The sequence below is a fragment of the Typopeltis vanoorti genome, chromosome 24 (genome assembly GCF_054136105.1).
Source record: "Typopeltis vanoorti isolate ZY-2024b chromosome 24, IOZ_Tvanoo_1.0, whole genome shotgun sequence".
Classification (NCBI taxonomy): Eukaryota; Metazoa; Arthropoda; class Arachnida; order Uropygi; family Thelyphonidae; genus Typopeltis; species Typopeltis vanoorti.
This window is the reverse complement of record NC_143572.1, coordinates 27,936,137-27,951,045: the sequence shown is the minus strand read 5'-3', so window position 1 is coordinate 27,951,045 and position 14,909 is coordinate 27,936,137. Positions and strand designations below refer to the sequence as shown.

General features: G+C 37.2%; 1 protein-coding gene across 4 annotated transcripts in view; it reads right to left on the bottom strand.

Moving 5' to 3' along the window:
• Window positions 1-14,909, bottom strand: part of LOC150093047 (uncharacterized) — a 568,891-nt gene that overhangs the window by 87,082 nt on the left and 466,900 nt on the right. For all 4 annotated transcript variants that reach the window (XM_090413702.1, XM_090413701.1, XM_090413703.1 and 1 more), the window contains 2 exons: window positions 6,430-6,585; window positions 206-367 (listed from right to left, as the gene is read on the bottom strand). In XM_090413702.1, the coding sequence (XP_090269828.1) occupies window positions 206-367; window positions 6,430-6,585 (318 nt within the window). The remainder of the gene's footprint in view (window positions 1-205; window positions 368-6,429; window positions 6,586-14,909) is intronic.

Sequence of the window (14,909 nt, the reverse complement as noted above, 5' to 3'; positions counted from 1 at the left end):
CTGAAGATCTTTAAACAGTTTCTAAAACCTAAAAAACAATCATACTGATGTTCACAACTCTCTCTGGAACATATCACTGATCATAATTAGAGTTTTACACTTGTATCTTCTTCCTTAATTCCAATCACAAATATAAACTCACGGTCAGGATTAACTCATATAGCTCATGAAAACAAATAAACATAAAATGAATAAAGCCTCTTACCTGCTGAAAGTGTTTTTTGACATACTGGCTCACTATCTTCACTAACTTGGCCAGCCTTTGTATATGCTCTTATTACAATTTTATAGTTTGTAAAAGGATTCAAACCACCCAAGGTAAAATTTTCTACTTGTGAATCCATGATGTCGACTGATCTGTCATCACCTGAAAAAAATAAATAAAATAATAATAAATTGCAAGTTTCACAAGGGTAATATTCTTCTCATTTATTTGTTACTAAAATAATTCCCACAGCAAATATTCATACATGAAGGTTATAGGAAAGTTTAATAAAATTAATACAATTTTCTAAACTATAGAAAATTGGTAATGCTGATAAAGTAGATATATTTATTATTCCGGCTCAGATGCTCAATAACTGTATTATCTTTTATAGTATGCTAACTGCCTTTTCTCATTCCTTCATTAATTTGATTAAATTTGATCAGATTTCATAGTTGTATTATTTCTATACCTAAAAATTCCTCATAAAATGAAAGCATATTGGAAGGGTCATGATTGTGAATGTTAAAATGTTATTCAAAGTGCTGTCGTTAATCACAATATGTATCTTTTAAACATCCACCTGACCATCCCCACTCAAGTTTCTTCAATTTATGAACACCTTTAACAGTCCATTCATCAGTAAATGGTTAAGTACAGAAATGGAAAAGCTGATTGATATAACCAAAGGAAAATGCTTCTAAATAGGAGAGTGCATTTCTCACACACACACACACATATATATATATATAAAATGTAATACCGTCTGTGAGGTTAGCCTAGTGGCTATGCGCTTCGCAACCATATGCCTGGGGAAGGAGCTCGATTCCCGTCGACAACGTGAGGAGCTTAAGGATCTTCCTCAGCCATAGCCAAGTTAGCCAGTCTTGGATGTTGACAGCAGGGTCCCCCCCCAGTTTATCTGGTGTTTTTCATCCCGCAAGCAGGCAAACCAGCTCAGTGAACAAACACAGCTTACAGTCATGAATTGTTCGCCACTCCTCTGTTGCATCCCCCTAAGGGGGATGCAATAGAGGAGTGGCGAATGGCTACATTAATACGTCAGTAACCTCTCATTAGGATTACTACCTTTCTACCTTTCTGCTGGGGTGGAAAATAATGACTTTTTATTTGAGTCTTTAACTCCATGGGGTTTTGGCAATGTTCCCGCTAATTTTTTGCCATGAGTGTGCGCAGAAATTTGCACGTGTGCAAAATTTGCCTTCTTTTGAAAAGTATGTGCGCATCCATACGAGTCACCATACTGATCATTTAAGCAAAAAAGTTAAAAGATTTTAGTTCACTCTTTACCTTCTGTTGTCAATGGGACGTCAGTCAGGTCACCCCAACTCCCCACCGTGTTCCCACACATGGCAGTAGCCTCCCCAGTAAACAGTCGGAAATCACGATTCACAAGCCTTGGGCAGGACTCGATCTGAGGACTTCGTGCATGCAAGGCCAACACAATACCGTCTGTGCTAGATAGGATTCTAAGTGTGTGTATTATTACCATCACCAAGTAAGTTGTGTGACATCAATCACAGAGCTAACATAAATATTTTATATGTATTTAATATTGATCTGATTAGTAGTAAGAAATAAAGTAAAAAAAAAAAAGATAACACTAGTGACTGATTGCCTTTAATTAAATTTTCTAACTTTGCAAATAACTCTAAACATACATAATAAAATATTCCCATTACTAATTCTCACCTTGTTAAACATTCATTCATAATAAATTTTAATTTCATCTTGAAAATCTAATGTGCACATATTTTTTGCTTTGTGCGCTAGTTGTAAAACGTGTGTGTGCGCACAGCTTAGAGGGAACATTGGGTCTTAGGTAATAATAATTTATATTAGCTAAAAAAAGTCCTCAAATTTCCTTGGCTCTCTGGAGTATCTTATTATATCCTTTCACACTAGATAATATATCCTGTTCATTAGGCTACACAGCAAACACATCACCTACATAATAACCATATACATGACATTCATACCAGACTATAGGCAAGAGTATACAGCAGTGTTGAGTACCTTGTTCTCTAAGTGTTCACAGAAAATCGCTGTGGGGAAAAAGAGAGCAGAATCCACTGTAGTCCTATCTACATATTTGATTTTTTTTCCCACATAAACTGATCATAAATTATGGTGAATGTGATTAATTCTAATAGGTCAAGGGGTATGGTCATGTCAATGATTTCTTCAGTGATACATTGATAAAAAGAGAAATGATATCAAAGCTGATGATGGGGTCTGAATTTTGAGGTTTAAAATATACGAGGGTGGTCTGAAAAGTTCTCAGCCTAACAATGAAAACACGAATTTATAATTTCAAAATTATTTTTATTTTTCAACATAATCTCCCTTAAGACTAATACATTTATTCCTGTGATGCTCCAGTGCCATTATCCCATCCTTGTAGCGGTTCTCAGTAAGATCTGCAAAATACCCCTCTACAGCTGCAATCACCTCTTGATTCGAAGAAAAACACTGACCAGCGAAAGAAGAGTTTTAGTTTTGGGAAGAGACAGAAGTCAGAGGAAGCCAAATCTGGGGAATAGGGTGGATGTTCCAAAAATTCATAGTGCAGATCCCTTAATTTTCCCATTGCCAAAACACCTTTGTGGGCAGGTGCATTGTCCTGATGAAAGATGATTTTTTCTTCTGCAAACCAGGTCTTTTCTCACGAATTTTTTCGTCTAGTCTAGTTAAAAGATCGGAATAATATTCCCCAGTTATTGTTTTACCCGTTTCAAGATAATTAATAAACAAAATGGCTTTAGCATCCCAAAACACCGATACCTTGACCTTTCCTGCTGATGGAACCGACTTTGTCTTTTTTGGCGCTGAACAACCGGCTTCTGTCCACTGTTTTGACTGTTGTTTGGATTCTGGTGTGTAATGGTGAATCCAAGTCTTATCCATAGTAATAAATCGATGCACAAAATCAGTTTTATTCTTTTTAAAATGCTCCAAGCATTCAGAGATTTTCATGCAAGTGCATCTTTGATCTGCTGTGAGCAAGCATGGCACCCATCTTGTGCAAAGCTTTTTCATTTGCAATTCTTCATGCAAAATATATCCTACGTGTTCTTTTGAAATGTTTATAGTCTCAGGAATTTCACGCACTTTGACTCGCCGGTCATCCAATAATACCATATTGTAGACTTGATCAATAAATTCTGGTGTTGTTACACTTTTTGGATGTCCTTGACGTGGATCATCTTCAAGGTCGGTACGACCACGTTTAAACTCGGCAGCCCATTTCTTAACTTTCAAAAATGAAGAAGAAGAGTGCCCTATCTAATCTAAAAATATAAAAACATCCTATCTAATCCAATGGCTATATTTACATTAAAATTCTGCAATATCCTGAGAACTTCTAATTCAACTATCTATATTGGCACATCAGTCTCTTTAAATTTAACACTGCATATCTCCTTCAGGATGGTGCATCCTTTCAAAGCAATCACTCAGTAACTCAATTATTTTGTCTGCTTCTGTCATCTTCCTACCATTCATTCATTAAAGTTTTCTTTTCATAGTCACTCACCACATAGCGAAAGAATAGAATTCTCTGGGATTTATTTTCACCTGCTTAGCTAATCTCCTCTCATTATCTGAATCTGCCTTCCTTGAAATGCTAGTCACTCTTCTTTCCTGTACTTTGTACTGTTCTCGAATTTGCTGATCACCTTACTTCCTATATTCAATGCACTTTTTTTATTTTTTGCAGCTTCTTCTTAATGATGCTGCTCATCCATATAAATCCTACATGATTTATTTGTCTCCTGATTATATAGTCTGATAATGCTCTTTCAAACATCTCTTGACAAACTCTCAAGTGGTGCTAACCTTCCTTCTGTTACAAATTCCTATGCAAATACAATGCTTCAAGCTGCCTCTTATGCTTATCATAATAACCTTCTCTGCAGTTCCACATGCATGCTTCTTAAACTAAACTTCACACATCTGGGAACTTCCAGATCAAGAATTCATAATCACTCTCCTTCAGAGGCAAATAACTACTTGAGTTATTTACAAATCCTCTGGTACTATTAACAAATCCAGCACTCTCTAACCTCATATCACCTCTGCCATATACTGTTTCATCTCTCTCTCTCTCTGTGACCTCTCCTCTTTCCAATCTACTTTGACAATGCATGCTGCCCACATCCTCATTTGCATTTCCCTGGCTTACAGCAGTAAGCAACTATATATTATATTTTATTTCTATTAGCCTGTAGATCAATCTAGATAACCTCAAATGCACAGATGTTTGTATTTCTTCCATCATGCTGATCTCCTACTTTTTATGGTTGCAATTCTTCTGCTTCATTACCAAGTGGGAAAAAAAACTTTCTGTAAGTATTAAGTAATCTGGGAATCCTGTTAATCCCAAACACGCATTTACATAGTTTTCTCTGTAGTCTGCATGATCCATGACAGCTTTCGGATCCCTGTTAATGTCTAATGCTTCACTCCTTGTAAGAATAAGTTCACTCCTTTTAATAAGTCCAAACTGGATGAGCAAATAATTATTATTTCCTCACATTTACTTCCAAGATAATGCACATTTGTATTATTAAGAGAGTTGCATAACTTGGTCATTCTTACAAATTCTCACCATTCCTCTCATCAAGGTCTAGTTTCCCGGACTCTCCATATTAGGCCTCATACCAATAAATAATTGCTCCCCACTCCTGACAGTGCATTCAAGTGCAGACAGTCTCTCTTATATAAATTCATCCTTCCTTTCTTTTAGTGTTACATGGTGATCATCATTCATTTTAGAAATTATGGACTTTACAACTGTATTATGAATAACTATTTTAATTTCCCGACGTTTTGACCTTCATATTAAGGTCATCATCTGGAGCATACACAAATATACAAGGACAAGCGTAGTTACATTTCACACAGTTATGCTAAAGAGAATGATTTGATCAATGATTATTCTACTGGCATGACCTTTAGCAAAAATATAATATATATATATATATATATATATATATATTAATTATATTTTCGGTCATACCAGTAGAATAACGGTCGATCAAATCATTGTCTCTTTAGCACACTGTGTGAAATGTAACTCAGCTTGTCTTTGTATACTTGTGTATACTCCAGATGACCTTAATATGAAGGTCAAAATGTTGGGAAATTAAATAGTTATTTATAACATGGTTGTAAAGTCCATAATTTCTAAAATGATTGCATCCTCCCTTTCAAACTCACTCTACACATCCCAAAGCCTCATAACCATTTTTCCAAATAGCCTACACTGCAATCATTTGGTATCATACCTTTTCTTCTAAATTCAATGTTATCATATTTTGTAATATACTAATGATCATTACTTTCTCACTCTTTACTCTCGCTACTTACAGTAATCTTTTACATTCTCTCTCAAACTGTATATGTCAACAGACAAACCGTTTGTTCCTACTAGAACTACAAACGCTTTTACTTTTCATTTCTGCTTCTTGATTATATAATTTTCCATAAACAAAGTCTCACTAATGCCTATAACTTTTAGCAAAATTGAACTAACCAATGCCAAAGATCTTATTCAAGAAGCTTCTGGAATCAACTCACTACAACATACTTGTAGGGACTACAGAAATAGTTTGTAATTATGGACAGTTTGCTGTAATGAATTTTCTTTAGAACAGCAGGATGTTCATTCAGGACTTTTCAGTAGTTTGTGATAGTGAGTGAGTTTGTTGTAATGGTGTGTGTGTGTGTGTGTGTGTGTGTGTGTGTGTGTGTGTGTGTGCGTGCACTACAGTGACTGTGTAAGAAAAGAAACCAACATAACTCAGACTGAAAGTTAATGATAATCCTCATGTAACTAATAGGAACGCTAGTTTTGCAAACTTCTAATCCCTCTTTCCAATGATGGAATTTTGTACACTATGCATTCTAAAGTTTGTTTGTCTGTTTTACAGAATGATAAACCAGTTTTCAAGTGCAGAAAGATTTTTGAGAAAACTACACATCTTAAAAATGGATTATAGTAATAATTCACAACAGTTTTTTTTTTTATTTTACAATATAATGTAAAATAAATATTTTAAATAAGTAATAAACATCCTCCAACTATATAAAAACAAGAATTTAACATACACACAATGGAATAAATTGAACACAATGCAAGGGATGTGGTGGTGAAAACATAAAAAAATTAAAATGCAGTCATTACATATGAATATACTCACTTAAACACTGAGATTGACATTTTCCGGCTATTTTACAGTACGCTATCCGAAACTTTTCTACAACATCTTTCTGAGCACTACAGTCAAGTTTCCAAGTAACACGTAGTGATGTTGAGTTTTTCTGATCCACTGTTACCTGTGCAATCTTGCTTAAAGCTAGAAAGGTAGAAAATTAAATATTTTAAACAGTCCAAAAACTGAAGAATATTTTATATCAACATTATCATCAATATCTCCTCCAGCACAGTCAGTATATCAAAAATGTGTGAAGACTGCTATGCTTTCATAAAAATTAATGTCATGTAGTTCTCTACATGCTGAAGGAATATTTATGGGATTATCCATGGCTGCTTGTATTTCTAAACACACATTATCTAGGATTAATGGCAAAATGAGGTAAGAGTGTTTTCAAGGAATGATAGTTACTTACTGGATATAAATATGGACCCTACTTACATTCACATGATAAAAGAAATTAACAAAAATCAGACCACACAAATAACCCTATTTGATCAACCTATAAATATAGATATAAAGAGAGGAGGTCTGCCAAGGTGATGTGATCTCCCCAAATCTATTTACCAGCACTTTAGAATACATTCTGAAAAAAAATAGGCCTAAACAGAGGAATAAGCATAGGTGGTGAAAAGTTACAAATCCTTATGTCTGTAGATGATCTAGTACTGATATCCCACAACCCAAAAGACCTAAAAGAAATGGTGAAAAAGTATACACAAACAACAGTAAAATAGGCTTAGAAATGAATCTAGAAAAAACAAAATGGATCAAAAACATTTACACAAGTGACAGTCACCAATGTATTGATAACAATCCTATAGAACAAGTTGACTCCTACAATTACTTAGGACAAACAATAAAAACGAATAACGATTTATCTGGAGAACTAGCAAAAAAGAAAGAAAGCTGCATGGCTATCATTCAACAGACTCAAAGAAACACTTGCTGATTTAAATCTTGACATCTCTGCGAAGGCAAAACTATTTAATAGTGATATTCTTCCATCACTCACATATGGATCAGAAACATGGAACACAACAAGAAAAGAAGAAGAGACTCTCAGAATAACTCAGCATGCAATAGAACACAGGATTTGTAACAATGGCAAAATGGAACATGTTAGAAACACAGAACTAAGAAAGAGATCAGGCATAAAAGATGTGGTAACTGCAGTATATGAAAGCAAGATGAGATGGGCAGGTCACATAGCCAGACTAAAGGATAACAGATGGACATATAGAATACTCAACTGACAACCAAGAATAAAGAGGAAATCCACCTACAAGATGGGAAGATCCAGTAGTCACATCTATGGTGGGTATAACATAGAAGAGATAGGCTCAAGATCGAGATCGTTGGAGGCATCTTTGTGACCTGCACTCATGGAGAAATCCTGAGTGAAACACAGGTCCATCAAGGTAAGGTAATCAAGGTTCTCTACATGCTGAAGGAATATTTATTAGGTTATCCATGGCTGCTTGTATTTCTAAACACATTATCTATGATTAATGGCAAAATGAGGTAGCAATGTTTTCAAGGAATGATAGTTACCTTGAGGACAGAGCTAGCTATCAGCAGACAAACCTGTTGATATCCTGAGCTAAAAGTCACTTATACACTTTCATTTCTTGAACATGTCATCTGTGAACTTGGGAATGTTTGATCTGAGCAAAAGCACCTACAGACATTTTTTGTAGGTGCTTTTGAGTAGACTGGCTTTCTCTCTGAAATGTTACTAATGCTTTTAATGAACTCCTCATTTGGCATACAAAATCAAAATGACTTCTGAGAAAACTAGTGATCTTCTTTATAGGCTATAAAATTTGAATATTGCATAGCTGCATCCATTTTCCTGGTTGGCCAAGTGGTTAGCATATCCACTCTCTAACCAATAGGCTATGAGTTTGAATCTCAATGTAGGCATGGATGTTTGTGATTGTCTTTAGGTGGAAGACGAATTTCATCACCAGTGTGAGACCACTGCCCCACTTATTGGAGACATGAAGTGATTTTAAAAAGTACCATATTTGGTCTCTAGAGCAGGGTTTCCAGATTATGTAAAAAATAAATAAAAATAAAATAAGGAAAAAAATTCTTAATTTGCTTACAGTATTAATATATAATAGGCCTATAACCTTTGGTGAGTAGGAATCTGATTATTATTATTCAGGCCTCCATCGAGTCAAAAGACTCATCATGGGAGGTCCTTTCTAAGAAACACAAGTCTATCAAGACTCATCGAGGGAGGTCCCTCCTAGGAAACACAAAGTCTATCATACCACTCCTTAAATGCATTGACCATTCTCGCTCTCACCACTCCATCAGGCAATGCATTCCATGGTTCAACCACCCTCCATGCAAAGAAATTACTCTTCACCCTCTTTCTCACAGTTTCCTTTCGAAACTTCCAGGGATGGCCCCTTGTCATGACTCCTTCCTGCTGTTCAACCAAGCAAAAGAACTCCCCAGTGTCAACCCTGTAACCAACTTTCAACAGTTTAAAAGTCTCAATCATATCACCCCCTCCTCCTCCTATCCTCCAAACTCTGCAGTCCACACTCCCTCAGCTGATCCCCATAACTAACATTGTACAGTCCCAACACCATCTTTGTTATCTGCCTTTGTACCCTTTCCACAGTTAATTTATCCCCTTCAAATCCTGGAGACCAGATCTGAGAACAATAGTCTAAGTGTGGTCTGATCAGAGTCTTATACAATGGAATGATAACCATTTTATCTCTGCAGGTCAGTGTCCTTCTCATTATTGCTGGAATCCTCTGTGTTACCTTCACTACCTTTGCAATATGTCCCCTAAATTTCAGGTTTCTATCAATCATCAAACCCAGATCTCTTGTCTCTCCTACTTCCACCAGTATAACTCCTCCCATAGAGTATGCAGCATCCCATCGATGTTTCCCAAACCTCAAGACCTTACATTTTGCTGCATTAAACTGATACATCCCATTCATTTTACCATCTATCTAGCTTATTCAAATCCTCTTGCAGGGCTACCATATCTGCACTATTACTAATAACCCTTCCCAGCTTCGTATCATCTGCAAACAACCGAATATCCCCTTGCAATCCACGGACAATGTCATTGATATAAAGGTTAAACAATATAGGTTCCAGTACTGAGCCCTGTGGAACCCCACTTGTAACTTTCTGCCTCTTTGATATTGCTCCACCATACACAATTCTCTGATACCTATCGGACAGCCAATCCTGAATCCAGTTGACCAATCTGACATCCAGACCCATGTGCTGCAACTTGAATATCAGCTTATCATGTGGCACCCTGTCAAATGCCTTTGCTAAGTCTAGGAAAATGGCAGTATATGCCTTTCCCCTCATCTAATGCTCTTGTAACTTTATCATAAAAGGCTAGCATATAGCTAAAACAAGAGTGCCCCTTCACAAATCCATGCTGACTCTCACTAATAACATTACCCTCATCTGACTAATGCTGTATATGGTCCCTCACTACTTTCTCCAAGATCTTACTAACTACTGATGACACACAAATTGGCCTATAATTAGACATTTCCAGTCTGCTACCACCCTTATGGAATGGCACTTACCTTCCTTCCATTCCATGAGCACCTTTCCCATAGCCAGACTTTCACTGAAAAGCCAGGTCAAGGGCACTGTCAGTTCCTTAGCACATTCTCTCAAAACTCGTGGTGAAATACCATCCAGTCCCACAGCTTTACTAACATCCAGAGTACTCTGTATGTGGAACGCACTTTCCTCCTGCACCTCTAAACCTCGAACCTGCTCTATCCCTCTAGTATTCAAATTGACTCCTCCAGGATGAAATACTCCAATAAAGTTTCCAAAATTGTTCAATGAACAATTCCACTATGTCCTCTGCATCAGTCACTCTATTCCCATTTTTATCCCACAATGTCATTCTTCCACAGTCATTTCTTCTCCTATTGGTCACATAGCTAAAAAATTCCCTAGGATTTTCCTTGGATCTAAGGCCAATCTTTTCTTATATTCCAATTTCACCTTCCTTACCATACTAGTCACTCTTCTAGCCTGTGTCTTATATTTTTCATGCATCTTCTCATCATCTGTCTCCTTATAACTCTTCCATAGCCTCTTTTTTGCATGTAGCTCCTGTTTAATATTGTTTGTCATCCACTTTACTCTAAATTGTGTCCTCTTCTTCACTTGTGGAATATAGCTTACCATTGCTGCTAACAAATATTCCTTCACAATTTCCCAAGCACTAATGATATCCTGGCCTTCCAGTTCCTCCCTCCATGAAACTTCCCCAAGTTGACATCTAAGACTATTATAATCACCTGCTTTATAAACGTTCCCGTCTCTTTGATACTCCTGCATGTCATGTCTATTCATTTTCCAAGTCAAAACCATGTGGTCACTCTCCAACTGGTGGGAGAGATGTCATCTCAGTTATTATCAGCTCTTCTGATGCTATAACTAAATCAAAAACTCTTGAACCTCTTGTTCCCTCTGTTACATGTTGCCTAAGACATTCGTCCCTCAAGAATTCTAGAAATTCCATTCCCTTATTGTCACATGCATCTTCCTTTCCCCAATTTATACTGTAGGTAAAATCTCCCAAAACAATCGTTCTTCTTGCACTTGCCATGCTCAACTGTCTCAACATCTCCTGGTCCCCACCCTCTGTGCTCCTTGGTCTGTAGCAACACCCCACTAAATATCCTGTCTTGCCCACCTCCACCTCGCACCATATACTTTCAAAATCATTAGTGTCACAGCCTTCCAAAGCCTCTAAGAGAACATAGGTCGTCACTTATCATAAGCAGTACTCCACCACCACGCTTTCCCTTCCTATCCTGCCGAAAAATGCTGTACCCAGCAACTTCTATTCCTGTTATTATATCCTCTTCTGTCAACTACGTCTCTGTGATCCCAATAATCATTGGCCAGGCTGATGCTATCAGTGCCACCAATTCCTCTCCCTTATTCCGAATACTCTTGACATTGGTATAAAGCATAAAAATGCCATTGTTTCTATATCCAGCATTATCCCCTCTACACTCCACTGGGCTCAGCGTTACCTGATGTCGTTCCCCTTCTCCCAAGTACCCATTCCCACAAGAAGCCACCCCTGCTAGTATCCACACTAGGACACACTGACTCGTTCAGAACAGCAATCTCTCCAGATGCCTACGTCCTTCCTCATTCAAATGCAGGTGGTCTCTTGCATACAATTCCTCTCTGCTCTCAAACGCACTCCAAGCATCCACATATTCGAATCCTCTTTTCTGACACATTCTCGCTATTATGCCATTCAATATCACCACTCTTCTGCTTAGCTCGACATTATCATACCTAGGCAACACACACACACACTATCTTCCTTTCTGTGTCTTCTTTCGTACAGCCTCGAGCAAGAATCTCATATCTCTCGCTGCCCTATTTACACCACCACTCAAGTCATTTGTTCCCATCATCACAATCATCTCATCCACCCTTTCACCTCTCTTAATTGCCATAGCCACACTTTCTATCGTTCCTCCTGGCAAACACTCCTCAAGCATCCTATCTTGAACACCACAGATCATTACACCTCTTACCACCATACATTACACCTCTTACCACCATACTCCTCGATTGCTCACATGCATCCCTCACTCTCTCTCTCTCTCTCTCTTGTAACAGTTCTCTCTGTGCTCCCCTACTTACCTGCCTTCCTGACATCACTCTATCTCTAGTCCCTGTGCTCCCTTGCATTCCTCTCATTCCTTCTCTCCTGATGTTTCCATTCTTTCCTCTTCTATCATTCCTATATCTGACACTCATTCCCTCTCTTCCACTTATCATATTCTCACCTCTTCCATCATTCATACAACTCTCTCTCATTTCCCTCTCTTCTAATGTTCCCATTCTCTCCTCTTCTATCACTCCCATAACTCTGTCTCATACTGTTCCTATTCTCTCTTCTTCTGCCATTCCCATAACTCTCTCTCTCAATCCCTCTCCTCTACTATTGTTCCTATTCTCTCCTCTTTTCTCATTCCCATAATTCTCTCTCACTCCTCCTCCGATTCGTCTCTTCCATTTGCTTAATTTCATCTTTCACACTTCTCGTATCATTCCCCAGACATTCCACCTGCTCTTTCAGCTCATGTATCTCTCTCTGTAAGTCAGTCTTTCTTGTTTGCCATTCTTCCTCCCAATTGAGACTATCTCCTAAAACTTCAAAATCATTCAACCTTTCCATACTCCCCACTCTTATTATTTTATTCATACTTCTCTCGCCCTCTATCATGCCCGTCATCTTTCTACGTGGAGAATCTCCCATCTCTAACTAGGTCAGTTATGGTCATTTCTAAATCACCAAGTTCCTCCCATTGCCTGCATTTTGCGCATATACGTTTTGCCCTTTCTTTCTCCTGCCACATATACAATCGCTGGGACACACACATTCTGCAAGTCCCGCATGCTACAAAATATCGTGCAAAATGGAGCCCCCCCAAGTCCCCCCCCCTTAAATGGGCAGGGGACTTGGCGATACGCCATTTGTAATTTTAACTGCCGTCATTATTTAAAATAGTGTCGCTAATTAGTGTCAAAAAATAAACGCTAAATAAGTACAAACAATTTCAAACAGAACATTTAAGTTCACTAGATATAAATAAAATGAAATAACAAAATAATGAAAACTTATCCTTTGTCTTGTCTTCCACCGTTATGCATTCGATTCCGACCCCATTTTCTAGGTAACCAAAATACACAATATTGCAACAACTAACTTCAAAAAACAACCACTGGCGGACACTCGTATTCCAGAAAACAACTTAGCACTACAAAATCGTAGAAAAAACGGACTATTCACCAATTAATAAGCACTTTCTTCACACAGCTCAAATTCCCCGCCACGTGCTACGGCGACTCTAACTCCACATTTATTAAAAAAAAAAAATCAGAGGAATGATAGAAGTAAAAGAGAATCGTTGAAACAATGAATCTCTTTAAGATAAATGTGATGTAAAGTCTCGCATGATAAATAATTTATCATGTTCGTTTTTTACAAGTTTTTTCTTCTAAAGAAATTACACATAAAGAAATGCCACTGTTTGTATTCTTAAAACAAATCCTTTTGTATGTAATAACTTAATCACAAGACTTGGTTAATCACAAGAGAATAAGACTTAATCACAAGACTTGGACACGAAATATGGCATCACTATACAGTGGTGCCTTGGTTAACGACGGTAATCCGTTCCAGGATTACCGTCGTTATCCAAGGCACGATTCCCATAAGATTTAATTGAAAATCGATTAATTTGTTCCGGCTCCTCTCCACAACCATAGTACATATCAAAAATGCAGATAAAACTCATGTAAAATGTCATAAAAATATGGTAAATATCATTTATTTATTATACAGTATATGTATTTGCTACAAAAAATTAATATTAATAAAATGAATTGTTCATGAAAACAGTTTTTAATTATCAATCTTCACCAGAAGGACAATTGGGTTCACTTTGGAGTTTTTTGACAAATGGACCTGTAAAAAACATGTCTAGGGTTGTTTGCTTCTGCCTCTTTTTTAAAATGTTTCTGAAAAACTGCATGGACTTTTCATTAAATAGATCTGTAGTTCTGATAACCTCAGATTTGTTTGGATTCCATTTCATAGCAACATTTTGAACTTACTCCCACTTTGCCAAAACATTTTTGATTTCAGCAGTCATAATTTGTTCTTTCTCTCCATCCTCATCTTCAGATGAAATTTCCATTTCCTTTTCTTCACATTGCTGCTTGAAAAGTTCTTTTAGCTCATCAGTAGTCAATTCTCGGTTATGCATCTCCAATAATTCTTCAACATCTTCTTCCTCTACTTCCAAGTTAAGATCATGAGCAGTTGCACAATATCCTTTACCAATTTGGATCCTTCATCTGAAGTTTCTTCATTACCAAAGGAAGGACACAATTTCCTCCATGCTGCTTTGAGACATTTCATTGGATGGCGAGGTGCATTATCCAAGGTTAAAATGGCTTTTAGAGGCATACTGTTTTGCTCGAGATAGGCTTTGATAGTTGGTGCAAACACTTCGCGAATCCAGTCTCTAAATTCTATTCTTGTAACCCAGGCTTTGCTATTAGACTTCCACAAAACACCGAGATTGGATTTAGAGACATTGAACTTTTTGAATGCTCGGGGATTCTCTGAGTGGTAGATTAACATTGGTTTTACCTTGCAGTCTCCACTTGCATTTGCTGCTAAAAGCAATGTTAACCTATCATTCATTGGTTTATGCCTAGGAAGTGTTTTTTCTTCTTTTGATAAATGTCCTGTTGGGCATTTTCTTCCAAAATAACCCAGTCTCCTCACAATTGAATACTTGCTGAGGTAGGTATTCTCCTTCTTCTATAATTCTTGTAAAGCTATTGACAAATTTATCTGCTGCTTTGTCATCACTAGCTGCCTCTCCGTGTCTGACCACACTATG